The sequence below is a fragment of the Lynx canadensis genome, chromosome B1 (genome assembly GCF_007474595.2).
Source record: "Lynx canadensis isolate LIC74 chromosome B1, mLynCan4.pri.v2, whole genome shotgun sequence".
Classification (NCBI taxonomy): Eukaryota; Metazoa; Chordata; class Mammalia; order Carnivora; family Felidae; genus Lynx; species Lynx canadensis.
Genome location: NC_044306.2, coordinates 160,378,178 through 160,404,767, shown reverse-complemented (window position 1 = coordinate 160,404,767; position 26,590 = coordinate 160,378,178). Strand labels below are relative to the sequence as shown.

General features: G+C 39.9%; 1 protein-coding gene across 2 annotated transcripts; it reads right to left on the bottom strand.

Annotated features, from left to right (window-relative positions):
- Positions 1-384: 384 nt before the first annotated feature.
- Positions 385-11,970, bottom strand: SPINK2 (serine peptidase inhibitor Kazal type 2). 2 transcript variants are annotated; one of them, XM_030311946.1, is made up of 4 exons: positions 11,873-11,970; positions 10,742-10,794; positions 1,953-2,062; positions 385-671 (listed from the first exon to the last, which is right to left on the bottom strand). In XM_030311946.1, exons 1-4 carry the CDS (start codon positions 11,925-11,927, stop codon positions 626-628), a joined length of 264 nt encoding a protein of 87 aa, XP_030167806.1. In that variant the 5' UTR covers positions 11,928-11,970; the 3' UTR covers positions 385-625. The 2 variants fall into 2 exon arrangements, with proteins under 2 accessions (XP_030167806.1, XP_030167807.1); XM_030311947.1 differs by having other exon boundaries at positions 1,968-2,062.
- Between the last annotated feature and the right edge of the window lie 14,620 nt (positions 11,971-26,590).

The following is a 26,590-nucleotide window of genomic DNA, read 5'->3' as shown; positions in this document are numbered from 1 at the left end:
CTAAAAGGAGTAAAAAGCCAAATTCCTACATTAACCCTGATGGGCAACTATTGAAAGGAGACACTGACTCTAGTAAATATTTCTACCTGCATGATTCTTTGACTTTATCAGCTCTGCCTAAAATCGGCTCCAAGTGTCTCACAGTTATTTGCTTTGTGCAGAACAACGTCCCAAGCACATATACATTAACTATGTAAGATTTGAGGTAAGGGGGGAGTAGAATAAAGCTCTCCCTCTCAACAATAACTCCACTTCTCCCTTACAAAATTCATCTTTGCCCGTGAGGAAGAGTCACCAGGAGGCTGCAGAGTAAGAATGGGTATTCAACAGAGAACAGCAGTACTTGAATACAATGCTGATTTTATTCCAGGGAAATAAAGCAATGCACAAGTCACCTGGGCAATAAGCTTAACTCAAGAGGCAAAAGCCGAGAAACAAGGATTTTTTTTGTGTTTGTTTTAATTATCATTTGCTCCACATAGCTCTCTTTCACACCTCCTCTCAGAAAATGTGGGCTAACAAATCCCATGCAAAAGAACATAGGAAAGAGAAAAAGGGGAAATGGAATTCATCTAGCATACTGTTGAAGGTGGTTTCTCCAAGTTCTCTTCTATAAACTGCTCCATCAACACGGTCCACTCCGGATTATTTTAATGTCATGACCATCTTCCCTGCAAATTGAACAACCATAAAGACACATTTACTACCTACCTACCACACTGAAACTGTCCCACTCTTTGAACCAAAAAGACCCATGTCATTATACATTAGATTCTAAGGTGATGCTTACTTAATCATTTTTAAAGCTAAATCTAGTAAACAATAGGGCCCCAATTCTGCCATTTTTCCCTGACCCTAAGGCACAGGGCACTAACCTAAAAAAAATCACTATGAGAAGACCTAGGTAACTCACTGAAGACTGACATCAGAGAAAGGACCCCGAAATACAATGCAGCCTACCTTGTCATGGTGTGGTACTTTGTATGTGATTCCTACTCACAGTAGACAATAAGCTAAGTTACAGCAAGACAAGATGTGAGTCTCAGTGGCCAATGTGAGCGCCTGTATTAGTTGTTTGTCAGAATCTAGGACTTAGAGTCCGGTATAACCATTACACCCAAATAAATGGACCCTCAAGTGAAGGAGCTTCAAATGTCTAGGAGACATTTGAAGGCCGACTGACCACCCAAGCTATAGGTGCAAAGATACTGTGTCAAAACAGATGCTGCTGGAGGCTCTGTCAGCACAGAAGGTGACCTGACCGAAATCCAGGCCGAAGTTTGTCTCAGGTCCAACGACTGGACAGGTGCCTCACTGCTCACCTTGTGACACCTCCTTCCTGGATCCTCTTCAGAGTGGTTCATTAATTCCCTCCACTAATTTTCTTCTGTGACTAACTTGTGTGATACAGTGTGCAATAAACTGAGTAATTCATGAATTTAATATTGGCACTACATGGTTATTTGAAATGTGTCTTAATCCTGTGATTCGCCCTGCTTCATACGTACAGGAGAAGTCACAGCCACCTGTGAGTTACATGAAAGGCATCATGTATAACACACTACTTAGCATTCTACTAGGTAGAATTATTACCTAGTAATAATTCAACCCAACTAGTTTTGCAGGTTGTACAGGTACCTGCACATGCCCTCTGAATTTAAAAGAATATTTAATATTTCATAGTTTAACTATTAATACACTCTTAATTTGGGGAAATTGCCCATCCATGAAGAGTAACATAACCTGATTATCAAGGGTATAATTGGTTAATCACAAATGTCACTCTCTGACTTTGACCTGGAAAATGAACTGAAGGATTGTCTTTTTAAATGTCAGTCTGAAAACACAACTACTATGTCACATTTGATTCTTACATCCAAGAAAAGAGTCACTACTTCCTAAGTAATCAAAAATCAAGAAAAGGACTAGTCTATATTGTAAAATTATGTTACCGGATTTTCACGCACAGAGTACACTCGTTAGGATAAGTGGACATGTCACTTCCACACACGGGGTTAAAGTCTCTGGGACATCCTGGTAATTTATATTGATTGCAGTTTGGCTAGGAAAGAAAAAGGAAGACAGAAATTACATAACTGAGACATTCTCATCACAAAATAGTTGGTGGGGGGGACAAAGTCCCAAGGCTCCTAAATTTCCTAGAAACACCCTACAAAAATATTTCTATTTTCCACAGAAAAAAAGATTTTTCTAATGCAAAAATCAGATGCAGCATTGAAGCAATGGTTCAATACCCACTATGTAAGAAAAGGACCTTAGCCAGGCTGATTTTTAAATGAAAGTCCAGGGGCTCCTGGGTGACTCAGTCAGTTAAGCGCCCGACGTCGGTTCAGGTCATGATCTCACAGTCCATGGGTTCAAGCCCCACATGGGGCTCTGTGCTGACAGCTCAGAGCCTGGAGCCTGCTTCGGATTCTGTGTCTCCCTCTCTCTCTGCTCCTCCCCTACTCACACTCTCTCTCTCTCTGTGTCTCTCTCAAAAATAAATAAACATTAAAAAAAATTTAAATGAAAGTCCAAGACAGGCCACCATATCCACTTTCCAACCCTCTAGCTTTATAATTTGTACTTCACTACTGTCTCCACAAGAATGTTGTTACATTCAACCTTAATCCTTCGGCGTGATGTCAAGACAAATTCAGGAATCTAATCTTTCAGTCTGGATCTTTAAGGTACTGGCATTCAACCAAGTGCAACAAAGAAAACAGCACTGGCACTTAGGGGTGGTGATGGGTTGAATTGTGCCCACCCAAAAAGTTACGTTATTGGAAATAGAGTCTTTGTACAGGGAATCAATTTAAAATGAGGTCAGTAGATTGGGCCCTAATCCAATAGAACTGGTGTCCTTATAAAAAGGGGAAATTTGGACACAGAGTCATAAACAGAGGGAAGGTCACACAAAGACATAGAATTTACAAGACAGGGAACACCTGGGGCTACCAGCACCTAGGAGAAAGGCATGGAACAGATTCTTCCTCACAGTCCTCAGGAGGAACCAATTCTACCAACATCCTGATTTAGGACTTCTAGACTCCAGAACAGGGAGACATTCAATTTCTGTTGTTTAACCCCCTCAGTTTGTGGTACTTTATTATAGCAGCCCTACGAAGCTGATACCAGGTCATGGAACTCAATCCTGTGATTTGATGGAATTGAGGCCCGTCAGGTAATACGTCTTGCTCACAGCTGCCAATCTCCAGCAGGGCCAGTCCTAGACCTGGTCAGTGATCAGACTATGATGTGCAGAGTCTCACTTTAACAAAAGTCTAAATATATGGCCCACTGTATTTCTGTTTTATATGCATACATTTAAGGGCACCTGGGTGGCTCAGTCGGTTTACTGAGGGAGGCTTGTTTTGGCTCAGGCTATGATCTCGTGGTTTGTGAGTTCAAGCCCCACAATGGGCTCCACACCAATATTATATATATAAATACTTGTTTTAGTAAATGGTGATCACTTTTCCTCACTTCAGAGTAAAAGAAGCCACCCTGTTTTAACACTCTGAATAAATGTGGCACACATTTCTACTGATACTATCTGGATTTATAAAGACCTAAACAAGGCTGGCCATGAGCCAAACTCTGAAGTAAAAGAGGTTTTGTTGACCGTTTCCATCCCCTGTTCAGCTCTCATTGAGGAGCATGATATGCTGCCCAAGGCTCACTAAGGTGATGCCTTATAGGGCTGTTCTCACAAGCAGAGTAGATGCCCTCTTATCCAATGAGACTGGGAGAAATGGTAGTTGGTCATTTAATTGATAAAGTCAATTAAAGCAAGGAAGCAAGGAAACAAAATATATATCCCAAGCATTTTATCATAAAACATATAGGTGAAAAACAAAATTGCCAATCTTTTGATGTAGGACAATGACAGGGCATGTAGCCACCTGTAATGCTACTATAAGATAACTTTCCTTGTCACTAGGTATGACTGTATGATTAAGGTAAGGCCAATGGGATATACATGGAATTATTGTACAGCAACTTCTGGGAACCTCCTTTGTTTCCCCTCATTTTTTTTCTTAGTCCATTCCTCCATCCTCCTGCAGAGTGCATGGAGCTCTAATCTTTGTTTAGAGCTTTGTTAGACTGGGAAGATAGAGGCCACATTCTCGGACAGCAGCACTGTGTGCTCCTATTTTGAGTTTTTGTTACTTGCAGCTGAATCTAATCCTAACTGATAGAGATGAGAGCTTTCCTTTGAATATTTAAACTACAGTTGATCTTTGAACAACATGAGTTTAAATATATTTTCTCTTCCTTATGATTTTCTTAATAGCATTTTCTTTTCTCTAACTTACATGAATACAGGTAAGATAAGGATGTAACACATAACATACAAAATGTGTATTAATCAACTCTTTATATTATCAGTTAGGCTTCTGGTCAACAGTAGGCTGTTAATTAAATTTGAGGATCAAAAGTTATGCTCAGATTTTTGACTGTGGGAGGGGTCAGCATCCCTAACCCCCTGCATTATTCAAGGATCAAGTGTAATTAAGAGTTTTGTGTGCTATCACTGCAAAAATGATACCCATAATAAGTCACATATTATTTGCTATTCTGGTTTATTTAAAACAGATTTTCTTGGGGCACCTGGGTGGCTCAGTTGGTTAAATGTCTAACTCTTGATTCAGCTCAGATCACGATCTCACGATTTGTGAGGATCTGCACTGGCAGCACAGAGCCTGCTTGGGATTCTCTCTCTTCCTTTCTCTCTGCCCCTCTTCTGATTACGCTCTCTCTCTCTCTCTGTCTCTCAAAATAAATAAATGAATTTTAAAAAATGTTGCTGCTGTTGTACTGTTGTTTCACACAATTCATATTTTGGACCAGATAATTCTTTGTGATGGGAGACGGTCCTGTGCATTGTAGGATGCTCTCTATCCATTAGATGCCAGTATAAACTCCCTAGTCATGATGATCTAAAATAACACTCTAAATGTCTGCTGAAGAGCAAAATTGACCCTAATTAAAAACTAATATTTTAAAATACAGAATTTAAGGGGCACCTGGCTCAGTCGGTAGAACATGTGACTCTTGATCTTGGGATTGTAGGTTCAAGCCCCACACTGGGTGTAGAAATTACTTAAAAATAGGGGATGACCAGGTGGCTCGGTCAGTTAAGCATCTGACTTTGGCTCAGGTCATGATCTCAGTTTGTGAGTTCAAGCCCCAGGTGGGGCTCTGTGCTGCAAGCGTGGAGCCTGGAGCCTGCTTAGAGTTCTGTGACTCCCTGTCTCTGTCCCTCTTGAACTCATGCTTTCTGTCTGTTGCTCTCTCTCTCTCTCTCTCTCTCTCTCTCTGAAAAGTAAATAAACATTTAAAAAAATTACTTAAAAATAAAATCTTAAAAAAAATACAGTCTTCTGGCATACAAAAGACAGTAGGCTGTCTACAGCCAGTAAGTGACCAATACACTATGGAAATTGTTGAGAGAGAAGGGAGAGGATCACTTGTGACTTGCTTAAGTGGAAGGTGTTGAGTGAGTGTTTAGTGTTAACAACTAGCCCTGGTGGATCTACACAGGGTTGCCTGTGCATACAACCTCATAAGCTTGTTAAAAACTGATTTAGTGTCATTGGCAATGACATGTATGGAGCTAAAGAGTATTAAGCTAAGGGAAATAAGCTAGTCAGAGAAAGACAAATACCATATAATTTTATTCATATGTGGAACTTAAGAAACAAAACAAACAAGCAAAAGGGAAGAGAAAACAGAGAGTGAGGCAAACCAAGACACAGACTGTTAACTACAGAGAACAAACTGATGGTTTGGAACTGATGTTCCAGAGAGGAGGTGGGTGGGGAGATAGATAAAATAGGTGATAGGTATTAAGGAGTGCTATGATGAGCACCAGATGTTGTATGGAAGTTTTGAATCACTACATTGTACAGCTGAACTTACCCTGTCTGCTAACAAACTGGAATAAAAATAAACACTTAAAAAACAAACAAACAAACAAACAAACACTGATTTGGGGCCTCATTCCAGACCTACTCAATTAGAATTTCCAGGGTTAGAATCCATGTGTCTAGAGGCCCCTCAATTCTGATTCAGCTAGAACTGGCTTTAGAAATGGCTATTCCCAATCATCTTGACATCCAATCCACTTAGACTATGTATGGAAGCTAAGGAGAATGCACCAAGACACACAGTTTGGCACACAATTTCAGGGATCCCCTGCTCTAGACCTTTTTTTCCTCCCTTTGTTTAACCAAAGTACATCTTGCCTATGCCCACTCTCTGATTAAATAGGTAAATAACTAATCAAAATCAATCTATTTAGCCTAAAGATCTTAGGGTTTTTTTTAAAATATTCAATAGCAGTTTTCAAATGCTTTCATCTCAAAGAATGACTAGTAAATGAGTTTTGAGGAGCAGTAACAGGCTGGTAAGGAAGTTTTGGTGTTTTATTTTGTTTTGTTTAAGCAGAAGACCTTTGATGTCTTTCAGATCCTCAAGAGATCTACCCAGCTGGAAGGCAATGTTGATATTTCAGTCTGATTCCAGTCTAATTCTCATGATTTCAAAGCCAGCTTTGGCTAGCCACCATTTAACTTTATTAAATTCAGGTAACTCATTTCCTGGATTTTCTCTGAGCAGAGACATGAGGCTTTATGAACAAACACTTTTCACTCTTATCAATGAGGTCAATCAATTTCACTAATAAATTATGTTCTCATTAACCCTTAGTTTTATACAGTTATCCAAATTTATGAAAAAGGAAAAGAAATTCAGAACAGGTTCACCATCTAGGGAGGCTCTAAATTACACCCCACAACATGCCAGCTACAGAAAAGAGTTCACCCCTGGCAGACTGCTCCTGGATATTCTGGAATAGTGTCACATGGCATTTTTATTTATTCTTTAGAATCAATTTAATTTTTATAGAAAGATGTCATATGCTTTTAAGTAATTCTCTGAGCTCTATACTCTGAATCTTTTCTTTTGAAAGATTCTTAAATACTTTACTAAATATAGTCCCTCATTTGTTTATTCAATAAATGAAGAAGATTTTAAGATAGATGTTAGAGAACTACAAAGACAAATTGAGTCCTACCTGTAAGAAGTTTGGTGTATCATTAGAAAATCAAGAAATATACGTGGTGCTCTTAAAGGATGGACAGAATTTAGATTAGAGAGATTTGGAAGAATGTCCACCTCAAGGAAATAAAACAGACTAACCAAAGGCACAGTAGTGAGGGAAGTGTCTGATCTGAGAGCAGGGCAGTTTAATTTAAAGGAGCATCCAACACTCTTTCATAATAAAAACACTCAACAAACTAGGCAGAAAAGAGAGCTTCCTCCAACCTGATAAAGAATATCTATAAAAAATATACTTAATGGTGGAAGACTGAATGCTTTTCCTCCAAAATTAGGAACGACAAGGATGTCCATTTTCATTTGTTCTATTCAACATTGTACAGAATATCCTAGAAAAGACAATTAGGCAATAAAATAAATATAAAAAGGCAACCAGATTGGAAAAGAAGAAATAAAACTATCTCTAATCAAAGATGCTATACTCTTTTTATAGAAAGGTCTGAGGAATCCACAAAGAAACTGTTAGAACTAAAAAACAAGTTCAATATGATTGGAGGATACAAGATCAATATACAGAAACCAATTGTACTTCTATACACTTGCAGTGAACAATCTGAAAATGAAATTGAGAAAAAAATTCCATTTATAACAGCATCAAAAAGAATAAAATATTTAGGAAAATATTTAGCAAGAGGAGCATAAGAATTGTACAACAAAACTACAAAACATTGTTGAAATAAATTAAAGGACTAATAAGTGAAAAGGCATCCCATATTCATGGATCAAAAGATTTAACTTTCTTAAGATGGAAACATTCCCCAAACTGATCTACAGGTTCAGTGAAATCCCTATCAAAAATCTCAACTGTCTTTTTGCAGCAGAATTTGGCAAACTGATCTTAAAATGCATATGGAAATGCAAGTGACCCTGAATAGCCAAAACAATCTCAAAGAAGTTGGAGGATTCACACTTCCCCATTTTGAAACTTACTACAAAGCTATAGTAATTAAAACAGTGTGGCACTAACACCTGAAACTAATACAACACTGGATGTCAATTACACTACACTAGCATTAAAATGAAAACAAAACAAAGCAAAGAAAAAACTGTGGCCCTAGCATAAGGATAGAAGAACATAAGCTATGGGAAAGCAGTGGAAGGTACAGGTAGAAAGATAGGCTGCAGTAAGGACACTCTGTGAACACTGGGAAGCTCCAGGTTTTGCAGAAAGTGGAGACACTAAAGAGTTAAGGAAAATTACTTAGGGGGTCACTATGCTTGGGGACTAAACTGGAACAGTAGCAACAGAACTGGGGAAGAAAGCAAAGATCTCTTGAGTGATTCATTCTTTTAATAATCCTGCACAAACAGACTGAGGTCCTGTAGCATTTGCTTCCTGAGACAGAGTGCCCTTTAAAATTTTGCACCCTAAACACCCAACTAGCCTTACCCTGATGCCAAACTTGAGATGAAGGTGGGACTATTCCCATTTTCTGGAAGAAAATCAAACTCCCCAAAATTGGGTCTTCTGATTAAAATGTATTATTGGGTACCTGCTAAGTGCTGAAGATTGGACACCAAATAGCAAGACATCATCCTTGACCACAGTAGTATACAGTTTACTGAAGGGAGACAGGCAAACAGGCAATTTACAGTTCAATGCTATGATGGGTTAGTGAAGAGCACTGGATCTGGAGTAAGACTGCTTGGGTTGGAATCATAGTTCCATCCTGTGGCCCATGCCTGGCTAAGGGGATAATAATGATACCTACTTCATAATGCTATAAAAGATTAAATGAGTTATTATGTTTAAAGCATTTAGAACAGTATTTGGCAGGGATGCCTGGCTGGCTCAGTTGGTAGAGCATGCACTCTTGATCTCTGAGTTGTGAGGTCAAGCCCCACACTGGGTGTAGAGGTTACTTAAAAAAAATCCCAGAATATGTCACCCCCAAACTATGACTCTTTGACATAATTATTTTGAGTTAAAGGCAGCTAAGAAGTAACAATCCCAAGAAAAGTGCTCTGTATCCTCCCCCCTTTTCTGCCTAAAGGCAAGATATAAATTCTCCTTTACTGAAGACAACTCTAGACTCAGCCCAGAGATGGCACCAGAGGAACCTGCAAACAAACCTTACTCCATTAGTTTCCTCCCATACATTTACCTTCCCATAGTATGCCACCCTTGGAAGCCTAGAACCATTTTACTTTGTCCTGTCATGTCTCTGCATGTCTACTTATAAGTCTGACTTGTAGTAGGCTGGCTTCCTGGGCTGGTTATTCTAAATAATGAGTTGGTTTCCTGAGTAGGTTGCTTCAGGTTGTGGGTCAGAATTCTATTTTAATAAATGGTCTGACATTGTCCATTTGTATATTTTCTTTATACAATTTATTGCTCTTGTTAAAGATGCTATATAAGTCAGAGTTCTAAACCACCTCTTTGAGTTACTCATCTCTGAATGCTCCCACATGTATGTGTGATGCACATGTTAATAAACTTTCTCTGTTTTTTTTTTTTTCTTGTTAAACTGTCTTTTGTTCAAGAGGCCCCAGCTGAGAACTTAGAAGGGTAGAGGAAAGCTTTCAATCTTCCCCTACACTGTCATGGTGATGATGATGATGATGCAGTATAGGTTGCATGGAACCAAAGAGAAAGTGCATTTACATATTCTTTGGAGTTAGAAAATGGGATGAGAAGGTTTCCTGGAAGAGGTCTACTCTGAGTTGAATACTCAAGGTTACTTAACCCCCTAAGGTAAATATCCCCATATGTAAAATAATATCTATCATACAAGGTCACTATGAGGATTGAGAGACATACATTGTCCATACAAATGGACAATGTCAGACCATTTATTAGAATAGAACGCTGACCCACAACCTGCAGCAACTTACCCAGAAAATCAACTCATTATATAGAATAACCAGCCCAGGAAGTCAGCCTGCTATAAGTCAGACTTGTAAGACGTCAGACAGCCATCTCTGATGACAGTCCAAGAAGCCAAACAATAACCTCCGTAACAACTGGCCCCAAATGGCCAGGACTTGGTTAATACCTGCCAGCTTCTCTGAGGTTTGTCCCCACATCCAACTGAGGATCAATCAAAGAAAGCCAAATATGCACTCCTTACCAATCACACAGGAAGCCTGCTTCTAGTTAGCCCACATACAGCTTCCCCAGGCCAACAGCTCCAATCAGGGCATACCTAAAGCCTTCCCTTGTTCCCGCTGCAAAGCTTCCCCCCTCCTCTGCCTGCCTTTGAGTCTCCACCAAAACACAAGTGATAAGTGTGGCCGACTCCCTTGCTATATCAAGCTGTGAATTTTGCTTTTTTGCTTGTTCTCACTTAGTTGGGCTTCGTTTGCTTCCACAGACTTCAATTTGATAATGTTCATAAAATTTCTAGTACAAGACATAACCATTAGATCAAGGATCTTTTGAATCATTAAAGAAACTATTAAAGGAAACAATGTGCTGATGCCATCAAGGACTGAGCTATTTTCAACCAAAATTTACAATTTTGATCTGTATCAAAAAGCCTGCCTTAGAATCAGATTTCTAAAGAAGTAAACAGTTTCAAAAGTGGCAGGTGAGACCTGAAAACCATCCCCAGCCCAAACTGTGTGGCCTTCACTATACTAGTGGAAATAATACAAGTGGCTTCCTACTTACTGTTCTGTATTCTGAAGTCTCGCTGAACTCAGAGCTCGAGGAGTCCAAAGAGGCTGTCAGAAAAGAGGCATTTTAAACTATATGATTGAGGTCAATTCTTATTGATAAAGGGCTTTTAAAATCCAGCTTGTGATTTATCCAGGCCATACCCTCTCTCAGATGACCAACTTCTTTGAACAGCCCCCATTGCCCACCCCTACCCCCAAAGAAGGGTATTTGGTTGTTTTCTGGCACTCTTGTGACAGGCACACAGAAGGAACATTTGGTATGGGTTCTGTAACTGACCACCCTAACAGGCTTGCTTGAGAAAGAACTTTGGAACTATGGAATAAAAGGCATAGTCGTATGGGACACCTGGGTGGCTCAGTGGGTTAAGCATCCAACTTTGCCTCAGGTCATGATCTGGTGGTTCATGGGTTCCAGCACTGTGTCAGGCTCTGTGCTGACAGCTCAGAGCCTGGAGCCTGTTTCAGATTCTGTCTCCCTCTGTCTCTGCCCCTCCCCTGCTCATGTTCTATCTCTCTGTGTCTCTCAAAAATAAATTAAAACATTAAAAAAAAAATTTTTTTTTTTAAGTCAGAGAAGTAACTCTTACTAATTCATGATATTCTTGTCCTCAGTGGCTAGGGTAACAAACACACAACTTAACATTTGGTATTACCACTTTAACTCCACTTTCAAATGGGCGTCAAGACCAGGTGGACTAAAGCCCCTTTCTCACAAGCCTCAGAGTGCCTGATGCATTTGGCATTCACAATCCCTAATTCCTGTTCATCTCTTGCAGATGTAGGGTCACTGTGTCCATAAAAACCCAATTTCTGAATTGGGTTCCAGAAAATCAGCCTTAAGGGAGAAAGAGCAGACAGCAGTGTGTCACTAAGAAGGAGCTGGGAGCCAAAGCCAAACAAGATCTTAAAGCACGTCCGCTGGCTCCACCGCCACCCCCGCCCTGCACGACCCCACGTTCGCACTCCTACACGACCGCAGGTGGCGGGGAACCGCCAGTAACGTGTGCCTGAAGGGCAGCCAGGGCCTCCAGGATCCAGGGACCGGCTGCCGCGGGCCAGAGCCACTCTCCGCTACTTCTACGCGGCTCATAGGGGCCCACCAGGCCTGCCCGGCCAGCGTTACCTGTCAAGTTCCCGGCCAGGAGCAACAGCACCAAGCGCACCGCCAAGAACGCCATGCTCCCTCTTTGGCCCGCCCGCTGGTCTCGGCCCGCTCCCGTGCCCGCGCGACACGCAGAGCGCGCCCAGGTCGGACAAGCGACAGGCTTGGGGAGAGAGGGCAAGGGGGACAGGAGGCACGAGAGGGGGAGGGGCTGGAGGAGGAGCGGTTGCTGGCCCCCCACTTCCGCGTCCCGCCGAGGATGGGGGTGAGCGAAGGGAGTGAGCGAGATCTCTCCCTGCAGCAAGCCAGAACCTCGTAAGAGCCCCCGGGGAACAACCCTGGGAGCTCTGTCGGCCAACCCCTGTATCTTCAGCATCTACTCTGTCCAAGACAGTGTTTGGGCGCTAAACTAAACAAAGAACCAGCTCTCGGGAAGTTTTCTGGTGTAGGTGTTGGGCATGGGGTGACACGGGAAACTCCCTAGCGAATCCATGCAATAATTTCTCAAATTAAGTGCTAGAGAGTGGTGGGAGGTGAAGACTTTCCACGGAGAGATCAGGAAAGGCCTTTCAGAGGTGGCATTTGAGCTGAAAGTCGAAGGAGGAGAAGGAATCATGGTGAAGACGGTGGGAACAAGTAATCCAGGATCCAGGAAAAGCCAGTGCAGAGATCCAGAGGCAGGAGCCAGCTCAGTGTTTCAGCTGGAAATGCTGGTGAAAGAGGGGGCAGAGCGAGGGAGATGGAACCCAAGGCCAAGGTCAGGTGTGGTGGTGTAGGCTGTGATAAGGAATTTGGACTTTTTCTGGTTGCAGTGGGAAGCTGGTGGAGGATTTTGAGCTTGGGAATGCCCCTGATCTGACTTATGTTTTAATAGATTGGCTGAAGAATGGACAGGAGATGGGTAAGAGTGGAGGCAGACAAATTAGGTGGCTTTTGCAGCAATCCAGGCATCATCAACCAGAGATGATGGTGGTTTAAATTGATGTGTAGCAGTGCACTGGTGAGAAGTCAGATTCAGGATTTATTTTGGAGGTGGGACCAGGTGGAGTGAAGAGAATAACCAAGGATGCTCCCTAAGCTTTTGTTCTGAACAGCTGAATGGGTGATGGTGCCATTTCTGTGATGAAGAAGATTTGGAGACAACGCCTATCAGACCTCCAAGTGGACATGTGTAACAAGGCAATTGGAATTACAAATTTAGAGCTGGAAATACAAATGAAGGAAACATCAGGGTATGGAAGGTATTGAAAACCATCTCTCTGCAGAGATCCAGATCAGAGCCCTGGTGCACTCCTAGATGCAGAGATTTGACACATGTGGAGAAGAAACCTGTGAAGGAGGAAGAAAACCAGGCTAGAGTCTGGGGTTACTGAACCCAGGGGAAGTGCTGCAACCATGTCAGTTGCTCCTGTGAGGCTGAGAATACGGCAGACTGAGCATGAAGATGGGCTTTGGCAAGATGTAGTCACGGATGACCTTAAAAGGGACTGGTTTAGAGACGTGATGGGGTCCAGGGCCCAAATGGCAAGGATTGAAAGAAATGAGGTGAGAAAGTGGAGACAGAGGGGGCGCCTGGGTGGCTTAGTTGGTTTAGCGTCGGACTTCAGCTCAGGTCATGATCTTGCAGTCTGTGAGTTCAAGCCCTGCATCGGGCTCTCTGTGCTGACAGCTCAGAGCCTGGAGCCTGCTTCAGATTCTGTGTCTCCCTCTCTCTCTGCCCCTCCCCCACTCACACTCTGTCTCTCCCTCTCAAAAATGAATAAATGTTAAAAAAATTTTTTTTAAAAAGAAAAAAGAAAGTGGAGACAGAGGGTTTAGATAACATTTGTGACTTTGGGGGAGTCTGGGTGGCTCAGTCTGTTAAGCGCCCCACTCTTGATTTTGGCTTAAGTCATGATCTCATGGTTGGTGAGTTCAAGCCCCACATCGGGCTCTGTGATGACCATGCAGAGGCTGCTTGAGATTCTCTCTCCCTCTCTTTCTGCCCCTCATGCGTGCTCCCTCCCTCTCTCTCTCAAAAATAAAGTGATGACATTTATTTAAAACAAAAGATAACAGCTGTGAGTTTTGCTATAAAAAGGAAGCCAGATATGGGCAGTTGATGGCCTAATGAGACTTCCAAAATTCCTTTTGAGGTTCATGTCAAAACTCTCCAATGTCCCCACCTTGCTAGGAGTAAAATCCAAAGTCCTTACTGTGGCCTCTAAGACCTCTGCTGGTCTCTTACTGCTCTTCCCTGACTCACTCTTCCCCAGCCACACTGGCCTGCTTGCTCCCATCCAAGGGCCTTGACACTTGCTATTTCCCTCTGCATAGATATCTACACAGCTTCCTCCTTCCATTCCTTTTGTCTCTGCTCAAATGACCCCATATCAGAAATGATTTCCCTGACCATAAATAAAAAATTAGTACTCCCCTCTTCCGGTTCTCCTTACCCTGCTTTTTCCCCCTCTCGTAGGATTTATCTTTTTTTTTTTTTTTTAACTTTGTGACACCAGCCACTGTGTAAGCTCCAAATGGGGAGTGATTCTTTTTTGGCTTACTGATTCATCTCCAGAACCTAGAAGAATACCTCACATATATTAGCAGGTTGACAAATATTGAACAAATAAATGAGGGATTCCTAGGGAGTCAGGGCCTTACCTAAAATGATGGTCAGAATAAAATAAATAACTAACATGCATAAGCAAAATGGCTATTTTGGTTAAGAAGGAGTTAAACCTTAATTCCTGGTTTTGTATGCATTCATTTTTTGCAGCATCACAAAGCATGGCTATAAAGAGTTTTGTAGTTGAATACTTGGCTCTATAAGTTACTGAACTAGCTCTGAACCTCAGAGCTTCCACTTTTGCCTTCCCCTCGTAAAATGGGTACTATAATAATAGAATCTTGAGTATTAAATGAGGTAATTGTACATAAATGTGTTGAGACATGGTAGAACTCAATAAATTTTACTCCCTTTCTATTTTCTCCATGATGACATTTGTAAAAGGGCAGCTGTTCTGTTCCTAGGCAATTGGGTGTCTGCTCTTTTTTCAGGTCACATTGGTCATCGTGTCGTCACAGAGCCCTTACAGCCAGTAGGCAGTAACATTGTCTATTTCTCTTACTTCCATATCCCTAGTACCGAGCACTGTGCCTGACACAAGCTCAGTAAATGTTTGCTGAATAGGTGAATCCTTGAAATGTCAAACTGACATCACAAGGAAGTAAACCAAAAAGGAAGACATAGGATCCAGGAAGCAAGAATTCGAACCCGAGAGAGGTTTGTTCGGGTGGACCTTAATCCAACATGACTGGTGTCCTTATAAGAAGATGACATTAGGACCCAAACAAAATGTAGGGATAACCTGGTGAGGAACCAGAAGATGGCCATCTGCAGTCCAAGGAGAGGGCCTTAGAAGAAACCGAACCTGCCAACATCTTGGCCTTGGGCCTCCAGCTTCCCAAACTGAGAAAATACATTTCTATTATTTAAGCCACTCAGTCTGTGGTGCTTTGTTATGGCAGCACCAGGAAACCAGTACATGTATGTGATAAAATATATTTAATGTGTGTTTATTTATTTTTATTTATATTCAAATTATGTGCATGTATCATTTTGTATTAAAAAATTTAACTTTAAGAAATTTAACAAAAGGTTATTTTGAATGTCCTCCAACAAAAGCTCAACATAGTATTGGAGAATAGTATTGATTTACTGATTTTTTTTTCTCCCTAGATAAGCACCGTTTGAGACATTTACTAATTCTGAACAGAAATTTTGGTAACTATTCAGCAAATCTTAATGAGAAGTGTAAAAAAGAGAAATAATTTTGCCAAAGAGACACAACGAATTAGTAAATTGGCAGATCCATTTCTTTCTCTTTTTTTAATTTTTTTAAATTTTTTATTTATTTTTGAGACAGAGCATGAGCAGGGGAGGGGCAGAGAAAGAGGGAGACACAGAATCTGAAGCAGGCCCCAGGCTCTGAGCTGTCAGCACAGAGCTAGATGCGGGGCTCGCACCCACAAACTGCGAGATCATGACCTGAGCCAAAGTCTGACACTTAACCAACTGAGCCACCCAGGCGCCCCTTGCAGATCCATTTCTTTTCTGCCTCATATGCCTGTGTGTCAAATGTTGATCCTGTGAAATATTCCCTGTATCAGTCAGGGTCCAGTCTAGAAAAAACGAGCCTCACTAGGAATTCTCCCAGAAAGAATTTAACATAAGGGACTGACCAGACCACTATTGGAAAACAAAAAAAGCAGCATGGGAATAGTGAGGTAACACTCAGAGATGGTAACTTCACAACGTATCACCCCTAAGTCTGCGGGAAAAGAGAGAAGAGTTCGAAATTATATTGAAATTTGGAGGAGAGGCCCTGGAAAGCTGAGACCCAGACCTCTGAGCAGGGATGTTGTGTGGCTAGTGCTGGTGGGTCTGAGACCTGTGATGAAGCCAGAGACTAGAAGCAGCTGCTACAGCCCACAGAGGGATGTTGCGTTGGGGTGGGGTGGGGGGGTTGGGGGGGCAGGGATCATATTGGAAATTTCAGGAAGCTAGCTGGCAAAGCAGAAAGGAATTCTGGCACCCCAGAGCCTGGAAGGGTGGTTTTAGAGCTGACATACAATAATCTAATGACTGGCATAGTCACATACCCCACTGCTTGATTTAGCAAACTCAAGTCTTGGGATGAGAAGACAATTCGCAGTTTTAAACTTTATCTGGCACCATGCATGGCTGAGTTCTGACTCAAGAGGGTAAATTTGGAATGAGTTGTTAATACATTTCTGAGTCACATAATTTAAGCTCTCTGAATAAAGTCCCTGAAATGAAGATGGGTTGTTTTGCCAAAGACTTTCATCAAGGAGTGTATATGTTATGGATATTATACACACACATACACACACACACACACAATTTTCTCCACTTTGTTAGATTTGTTACCAAATAACAAACACTTCATTATAAACATCTTTGTCTCTGATGCTTCAGGAATACAAACTGAAATCTGAGCAGACTCAGGAACAATGTGTAGAGTTGTTAGTTGGAATTTCAGCTTCAAAAAGAAAGCCATGTACCCCTCAAGATAGATTTGTTATACATTTATGTGGGTGGGCTGCTGCTTCCTGTTATCTTGTTCCAAACAGTTGATATTATACTTTAAAAATATTTTATACCATGGTGGTTTTCATATAGTTGTCTCAGCGTTTATCAGCCAGGAATAAGAGTTAACATTTTTTTGTAAAGGGCCAGAGAGTAAATACTTTAGACTTTGTGCATCATACAGTCTGTCACAACTAGTCAGCAGTGCCATCATAGTGCAAAAGCAGACGTAGACCATAATTCAAAGAAAGAGCATGGCTGTGTTCCAGTAAAATATGGATTTAGATGTAAAATGTGAAATTCTAAGATTTTGAATAACATCAAAAAGACTGTAAAAAGCATTAAACACGTCGGAATAAATTTAACCAAGGAGGTAAAAGACGTGTACTCTGAAAACTATAAAACATTGATGAAAGAAATTGAAGCTGCCACAAAGAAATGGAAAGATATTCTGTACTCATTGATTGGAAGTTCATATTGTTAAAATGTCCATACCACCCAAGGCAATGTACATATTTAATGAAATCCCTATCAAAATAGTAATGACATTTTTGACAGAACTAGGGCGAGTAATCCTAAAATTTATATGGAACCACAAAAGCCTGCAAAGCCAAAGCAATCTTGAGAAAGAATAAAGCTGGGAGTATCATAATCCCAAATTTCAAAATATAATACAAAGCGTTAGTAATCAAAACAGTATGGTACTGGTACAAAAACAAACAGATCAATAGATCAGAACAGAGAGCCCAGATATAAACTCACACTCACATGGTCAATTAATCTACAATAAAGGAGGCAAAAATATACAATGGAAAAAAAAACAGTCTCTTCAATAAATGGTGTTGGGGAAACTGGACAGCAACATGCAAAAGAACGAAACTGGACTCCTTTCTTACATAAACTCAAATGGAGTAAAGACTTAAATGTAAGACCTGCAATCATAAAGCTTATGGAAGAAAACATTACATCAGTCTTAGCAATATTTTTTTGAATCTGACACCTTAGGTTAGGACAATGAAAGCAAAAATAAGCAAATTGGACTATATAAAACTAAAAAGCTTTTGCACAGCAAAAGAAACCATCAATAAAATGAAAAAGTAACTTACTAAATGGAAGAAGATGTCCATAAATGATATACCCAATAAAGGTTTAAAATCCACAATATAAAAAATTCATACAACTCAATATAAAAAAAAAACAGTCTGATTTAAAAATTAGCAGAGGACCTGAATACACATTTTTCCAAAGAAGACATATAAATGGCCAACAGGCACATAAAAAGATGTTCAACATCACTAGTCATCAGGGAAATGCAAATCAAAACCACAATGAGCTATCATCTCACAGTAATCAGAATGGCTATTATCAAAAAGACAAGAAATAACAAGTGTTGGCAAAAATGGGGAAAAAAGAGAACTCTTGTGCTTTGTTGCTGGGATGTGAATTGGTGCACCTTCTGTGGAAAGCAGTGTGGAGATTCCCCCTAAAATAGAACTACTGGGGAACCTAGGTGGCTCAGTTGGTTGAACGTCCAAATCTTGATTTCAGATCAGGTCAGGATCCCAGGCTTGTGGAATCAAGCCTTGCATCAGGCTCCATGCCAAGTGCGGAACCTGCTTAAGATTCTCTCTCTCCCTTTGCCCCTCTCCCCTGCTCATGCTCTCTCTCAAAAAAAGAAAAGAAAAGAAAAGAAAAGAACTACCATATGATCCAACAATTCCACTTCTAGGTATTTATTTAAAGAAAAAAAAACACTAACTCAAAAGACATATGCACCCCTATATTCATATCAGCATTATTTATAATAGCCAAAGTTTGTAAGCCACCTAAATGTCCATAGGTAGATGAATGGATAAAGAAGATGTAATGTGTATGTATATAGTTATATACACAACAGAATATGACTCAGTTATAAAAAAGAATGAAATCTTGCCATTTTCAACAACATGGGTGGACCTAGAAGGTATTATGCTAAATGAAGCTAGACAGAGAAAAACAAATATGTATGATTTCACTAATATGTGGAATCTAAAAAACAAAACGAATAAAACAGAAACAGACTCATAAATACAGAGAACAAACTGATGGTTGCCAGAGGGGAGGGATGTGGGGAGAAGGGTAAAATATGTGAAGGGGATTAAGAGGTTCGATCTTCCAGTTATAAAATAAGACACAGGGATGTAATATATAGAATAGGGAATTTAGTCAATAATATAACAACTTTGTATGATGACAGATGGTAACAAGTCTTATTGTGGTGACCATTTTTAAATGTATATAAATATCAAATCAGTATGTTGTACACCTGAAACTAATACAATATTGTATGCCAATTATTCTTCAAAAAAGAAAAGAATCTTGGGGCACCTAGGTGGCTCAGTCAGTTAAGTGTTCAATGACTCTTGATTTCAGCTCAGGTCACGATGATCTAGTTCATGAATTCAAGCCCCATGTCAGGCTCTGCACTGACAGTGTGGAGCTTGCTTGGGATTCTCTCTCTCTCTCTGCTTCTTTCTCTGACCCTCCCCTACTCAGTCTTCTTCTCAAAATGCATAATTTTTTTTTAAAAAACTGAAAAGAAAGACAAATCTTAAAAAAAGAGAGAGAGAGAGGGAGAGAGAGCACATGTGAGTTAGGAAGGGGCGAGGGGTGGGAGGTGGTAAGAAGATCTGGAACCACCAGCTCTGCACTAATAGCAGAAAGCCCAATGCAGGGCTCGATATCACACACCATGAGATCATGATCTGAGCCGAAGTTGGACACTTAACCAACCGAACCACCCAGGCTCCCCTTAAAAAACTTTTGAGAAAAACAGGAGAAAATCTTTAGGATCTAGGCAAAGTGTTCTTAGACCTGACACTAAGAGCATGATTTATAAAAAGAAAAATTGGTAAATTGGTCCTCCTCAAAATTAAAACTGTTTGCTCTGTAAAATTCCTTATAATGAGGATGAAAAGACAAATATGGACTGGGAGAAAATATTTGCAAACCACATACCCAACAAAAGACTTGTATCTAGAATAAATAAAGAGATCTCAAAACTCCAGAGTAAAAAACAAAACAAAACAATTTTATTAGAAAATAGACAAATTTATGAGCAGACGTTACACTAGAGAGGATAGATAGATGGCAAATTAACGCATGAAAAGACATTCAACATCATTTGCCCTTAGGGAAATGCAAATCACAATGAGATATCATTTTAGTCATGATGACTAAAATAAAAAATATTAGTAACATCAAATGCTGTCAAGGTTGTGGAGAAACTGGATCATTCATTGTTGGTGGGAATGTCGAATGGTACAACTATTCTGGGAATACAGTTAGGTAGTTTCTTAAAAAACTAAGCATGCTAATTACCATATGACCCAACAATTGTACCTTTGGGCATTTCTGTCACAGAAATGAAAGCTTATGTTACGCAAAAACCTGAACACGAATGTTCATAGCAGCTTTATTTGTAATAGTCAAAAACTGGAAACAACCTAAATATCTTTCATCAAGCAAACAGTTAAACTGTGGTACATTTTACCATAGAGTATTACTCAACAGTAAAAGTGAATCGACAATTGATTCCTGCAACACAACTTGGGTGGATCTCAAGGGCATTACGCTGAGTTAAAGGAAAGAAACCAGATCTCAAAACTAGAAAACAGAAATAGTGGTCAAAACTGAAAATTTACTGAAAACGTTTTTGCTAGCTCATTACATGTGATTCTCAGAATCTTAAGTAATCAATAAGTTTAAATTATACTAATTTGGGAAGAATTCTCAGGTATTTATGACTCTTACCACAAAAAAAGTTTTAGGGCCCTCTGAAACATAGGTGAATAACCTCCAGGCTCACAATTTGGAAGTAAACAGAAAAAAAAAAATTTTTTTCAGGGCACCTGGGTAGTTCAGTCAGTTAAGCATCCGACTTCAGCTCAGGTCATTATCTCACGGTTTGTGGGTTTGAGCCCCACATCGGTCTCTGTGCTGACACCTCAGAGCCTGGAGCCTGCTTTGAAGTCTGTGTCTCCCTCTCTCTCTGCTCCTTCCCTGCTCACACTCTGTCTCTCTCTCTCTGTCTCTCTCTCTCTCTTAAAAATAAACATTAAAAAAATTTGTTTTTAAATTTTTTTAGAATTTTATTTATGAGAGAGAGAGAGTGCATGCATGCACCCACATGTAGGGGAAGGGCAGAGGGAGAGAGAGAGAGAGAGAGAGAGAACAAGAGAGAATCTCAAGCAGGCTCCATGCCCAGCACCGAGCCCCATCTCACAACCTTGAGGTCATGACCTGAGCTGAAATCAAGAGTCAAATGCTTAACCAACTGAGCCACTCAGGCACACCTATTTTTTAAAGATAATTATTTTTGAATGAAACCATACTATCCAGAAGGATATATATGATTCTAGAAATGTCATTTTATTCATCAATTCCACAAATATTTACAAAATGCTATATATGCACTGTCCCAGGAACCAGATTTAGCAGTGAACAAAGCATAGTAAAAATCCCTGCCCTTTGGGGAGTGGAGAATCCCTGCCCTCAAGAATCAGGGATTAATTCTAATATCTAGTACTGTTACTATAATAAAAGGCCCAATTAAAAAAACAACTACAAACTGTTCAAATAATGGTCACAATCAATGATTACACAAGACCTATGGGTCAGAGAATGTTTTATAAAAATTTAATCAGTATAGTAAATCAAACTATATAAATACCAAAAATATACATTGTCACTCATAGGCTGATCTTGGACCAGCATGTTATCAAATCTCACCTAAATGGAAATTACAGAGGGGTGCCTGGCTGGCTCAGTTGGTAGAGCATGCAACTCTTGATCTCAAGGTTGTGAGTTCAAGCCCCACATTGAGTATAAAGATTACTTAAAAATAAAAGGATTTGGGGAACGTGGGTGGCTCAGTCAGTTAAGCAGCTGACTCTTGATTTTGCCGCAGGTCATGATCTCTGGGTTTGTGGGCTCGGGTCATGCATGGGCTCTGTGCTGACAGTGTGGAGCCTGCTTGGGGTTCTCTCTCTCTCCCTCCCTCTCCCTGTCCCTCCCCCACTTGCACTGTCTCTCTCTCTCTCTCTCTCTCAAAATAAATAAATAAACTTAAAAAAAAATGAAAATAAAAACTTTAAAAAATATAAAGACAATTACTAAAGCACCAAAGGCACTGTGGAAACTTTAACTGGGTCCTCTGAATCAAAGCCAAATCTCTGTGGAATTTTGAAAACATAGTTTCTTTTCATAAAAATTGTTATAAATGTTAACAAATAGTGAATTTATTATTATTTAAATAAGAATATTTTCTAAATTTCTCCATTTTAAATTCTTTTTCTGAGCACACTTTATTTTTTTTTCCTTGCAAATCTTTGTTTATTTTTTAAATTTTATTTTAAAGTTTTTTTTAAATTTACATCCAAATTACTTAGCATATAGTGCAACAATGATTTCAGGAGTAGACTCCTTAATGCCCCTTACCCATTTAGCCCATCCCCCCCTCCCACAACCCCTCCAGTAACCCTATGTTTTTTCTCCATATTTATGAGTCTCTTCTGTTTTGTCCCCCTCCCTGTTTTTATATTATTTTTGTTTCCCTTCCCTTATGTTCACCTGTTTTGTCTCTTAAAGTCCTCATATGAGTGAAGTCATATGATTTTTGTCTTACTCTGACTAATTTCACTTAGCATAATACCCTCCAGTTCCATTCATATAGTTGCAAATGGCAAGATTTCATTCTTTTTGATTGCTAATACTCCATTGTATATATATATATATATATATATATATATATATATATATACCACATTTTCTTTATCCATTCATCCATCGATAGACATTTGGGCTCTTTCTATACTTTGGTTATTGTTGATAGGGCTGCTATAAACATGGGGGTGCATATGTCCCTTTGAAACAGCACACCTGTATCCTGTGGATAAATACCTAATAGTGCAATTGCTGGGTCGTAGGGTAGTTCTATTTTTAGTTTTTTGAGGAACCTCCATACTGTTTTCCAGAGTGGCTGCACCAGCTTGCATTCCCATCTCCATTTTAAATTCTAATATGATTAAATATTTGTAGACATAACAAAAAACACTCTTTGAGATATTCAAATTTTTAAGAGTATTAATATTTGGGGGGTACCTGGGTAGCTCAGTCAGTTGAACACCTGATTTGATTTTAGCTCAGGTCATGATCTCACAATTCAGGAGACTGAGCCCCAAGTCAGGCTCTGTGCTAACAGTGTGGAGCCTGCTTGGGATTTTGTCTCCCTCTCTCTCTGACCCTCCCCTGCACTCTCTCTATCTCTCTCTCTCTCAAAAATAAATACATATTTTTAAAAAGAGAGCATTAAAATTTGATCTGGGATTCCAAGACTATAATATTTGAGATCAAGTGCTGTATGAAATAGATGTTATGTCCATTTTATGGTTAATGTAGTGGGACTCAAGAAAGGTCAGGAAGAGTTCTTTTATTTATTATTTATTATTTATTATTTATTTATTTTTTTGAGAGAGGGAGAGACAGAGCACAAGCAAGGGAAGGGCAGAGAGAGAGGGAGACACAGAATTGCAAGCAGGTTCCAGGCTCTGAGCTGTCAGCACAGAGCCTGATGCTGGCCTCAAACTCTCAAGTTGTCAGATCATGACCTGAGCTGAAGTCAGATGCCCAATCAACTGAGCTACCTAGGCACCACAGGAAGAGATTTTTTAAAAGACAAGCCTAATTCTTTTTTTTTCTTCCAAATTTTTATTTAAATTCTAGTTAGTTAAGATACAGTGTAATATTGGCTTCAGGAGTAGAATAAAAAAAAAAAGTAGAATTTAGTGATTGATCACTTAACATACAACACCCAGTGCTCATCATAATAAGTACCCTCTTAATACCCATCACCCATGTAAACCATCCTTCGCCCACCTCCCTCCATCAACCCTCAGTTTGTTCTCTATCATCAAGAGTCTTATGGTTTGCTTCCCTCTCTTTTTTTTTCCTTCCCAAATGTTCATCTGTTTTGTTTCCTTAATTCCACATATAAGTGAAATCATATGGTATTTGTCTTTCTCTGTGACTTATTTCACTTAGCATAACACACTGTAGCTCCATCCACATTGTTGCAAATGGCGAGATTTCATTCTTTTCTTTTAAATTTTTTAAATAAGAATTTATTTTGAGAGAGAGAGAGGGCACAAGCAGGGGAGGGGCAGAGAGAGGGAGGCACAGAATCCAAAGCAGGCTTCAGTCTCTGAGCTGTCAGCACAGAGCCTGATGCAGGGCTTGAACTCACAAGCCGTGAGATCATGACCCAAACTGACGTCAGACTCTTACCTGACTGAGCCACCCAGACCCCCCAAGATTTCATTCTTTTAGATGACTGAATAATATCCTATATTATATAATATATATAATATAATAATATAATATTATAGTGTATTAATGTTATATACTAATAATATTAATATAATATATTATTAATATATAATTTATTAATTAATATAATTGATAATCTATTATTGTATATAATATGTGTGTGTGTGTATATATATATATATATATACTGCAAAACAAGCCTATCTTGTTTTCCTTTCCATTCAGCTCTGTGATGTAGATATTCACTTCATCCTCTGAAATGAACATATTCTACTATATTAAGTTGGGCAACCCAACATGTATATACCTTATTACCTCTGTCATCAAGTTTAAACTTTTAAGAAAAATTATTAAAAACTTGAAAATAAGGCAAAATATTACTGTGTGCCTTTTCAATGTCATACTAGAGTATTGTCTAAGAAACCCTGCATGGGGATCATCTGGCTCTACGGGCTGTCATCTTATTTGGCTTGTTACTTACTGTTGACAGGGCCTAGAGTCTGTAAAGTTAGATACTAACTCATGGCAGATAAGTGGCAAATGCTTTTGTCAAGTAGAAAAGGTGACTCCAAAGGTTATTGTTTTATTGCTCTGACAATAGAAAGCAGTATTGCATCTGATTTTGCAGTCTTATTACAAAGTTCTTTTTTCCCAGAGACTGTATATTCTATCCTCCTTTGAATTGGGTTTACTGTCCTTCTGGTTCCCTCACTAATGGGTTAAGTAAAAAGAATAAATAAGAGGCCAGTTTGCCCAGCAGATGGGGAAGGAGGTGTTTCTGATTTGGGAAGACCAGCCTATACAATGGCCAGCATGACTTCTTTAGAAAAATCCAAGAGTTCAGTTTGCTTCTTCAGTAAATCTGGGGTAAATTGAGGCCCAGGGTTCTGCACTTCTACAAGTGCAGTTGAAACGGATGCTGCTGGTTCATGGACCACACCTGGAGGAACAAGGGGGGTAAGCCAGAGCATAGGTGCATGTAGGAATGTCCAGAGGTGAAAAATGGAGACTGAGGGAGATGAATGTGGAACTAAAACAGGCTCTCTGTAGGGGTAAAAATAACCTTTTTTTCCCACAATCTACATCAAACAAAACGATTCCTAGGCCCAAGCAGGTAGTTCACTCATTTCAAATACTATATGCACTCGCTACATCCCAGTATAATCACACAAGATGAGGCCTGGTAAGTAATTTCATGAAAACTGTCCTGGATTCGGTCTCCCTTAGGGCGGTAGTTGAGCTAAGCTATATTGCGGTGTCTACTGCCATCTAGTGGACATAAGTTGACATAACTAGTGCCTCAGAGAGTAGTTTTCAACATGCCCTACTTTATCTTCACAATAACCTATGAGGTTATTCCAATTTGTTTACATTTTAAAATTAATATTGAGCTTACTGTAAGGGTGCCTGGGTGGCTCAGTCGGTTAAGCATCCAACGTTTGGTTTTGGCTCAGGTCATGATCTCATGGTTTTGTGGGTTTGAGCCCTGCTCAGAGTCTGCACTGGCAGTGTGGAGCCTGCTTGAGATTCTCTGTCTCCCTCTCGCTCTACCCGCCCCCCCAACACACACTCACACTGTATCTGTCTCTCTCAAAATAAATTAATAAACTTAAATTTTTTTTAAAAAATATTGAGCTAACTGTGAGCCAAGAACAATACATGAATAATCTTATTTATTCCCCATGTTAATTTTTTTTTTACATTTATTTGTTTTTGATCGACAGAGAGAGACAGAGCACAAGTGGGGGAGAGGCAGAGAGAGGAGACACAGAACCCGAAGCAAGCTCCAGGCTCCAAGCTGTCAGCACAGAGCCTGACGTGGGGCTGTAACTCACAAACCAGGAGATCATGACCTGAGGTGAAGTCGGACACTTAACTGACTGAGCCACCCAGGCGCCCCGTTATTCCCCATGTTAAAAACAAAATTCAGGGACACCTGGGTGGCTCAGTTGCTTGGGCAACCGAGTCTTGATTTTGGCTCAGACCGTGATCTCATGATTCATGGGATTGAGCCCCATGTCAGGCTCTGTGCTGGCAGTGTGGAGTGTGCTTGGGATTCTCTCTTTCTCCCTCTCTCTCTGTTCCTCCCTTGCTCTCTCTCACACACATAAAATAAACTTTTTTTAAAAATTCGATGGAGTAAACTTGAAGATCTAATTGACTAATTGAGTCATAATCCGATAACATCCCATCTAGCAAGAAGAGGGAAGAAGAGTTGTACAAAATGGAAGGTTTGTATAGGAAGGGAATGGTGCAATGAGCTAGTAGCAAAAGAAAAGAAA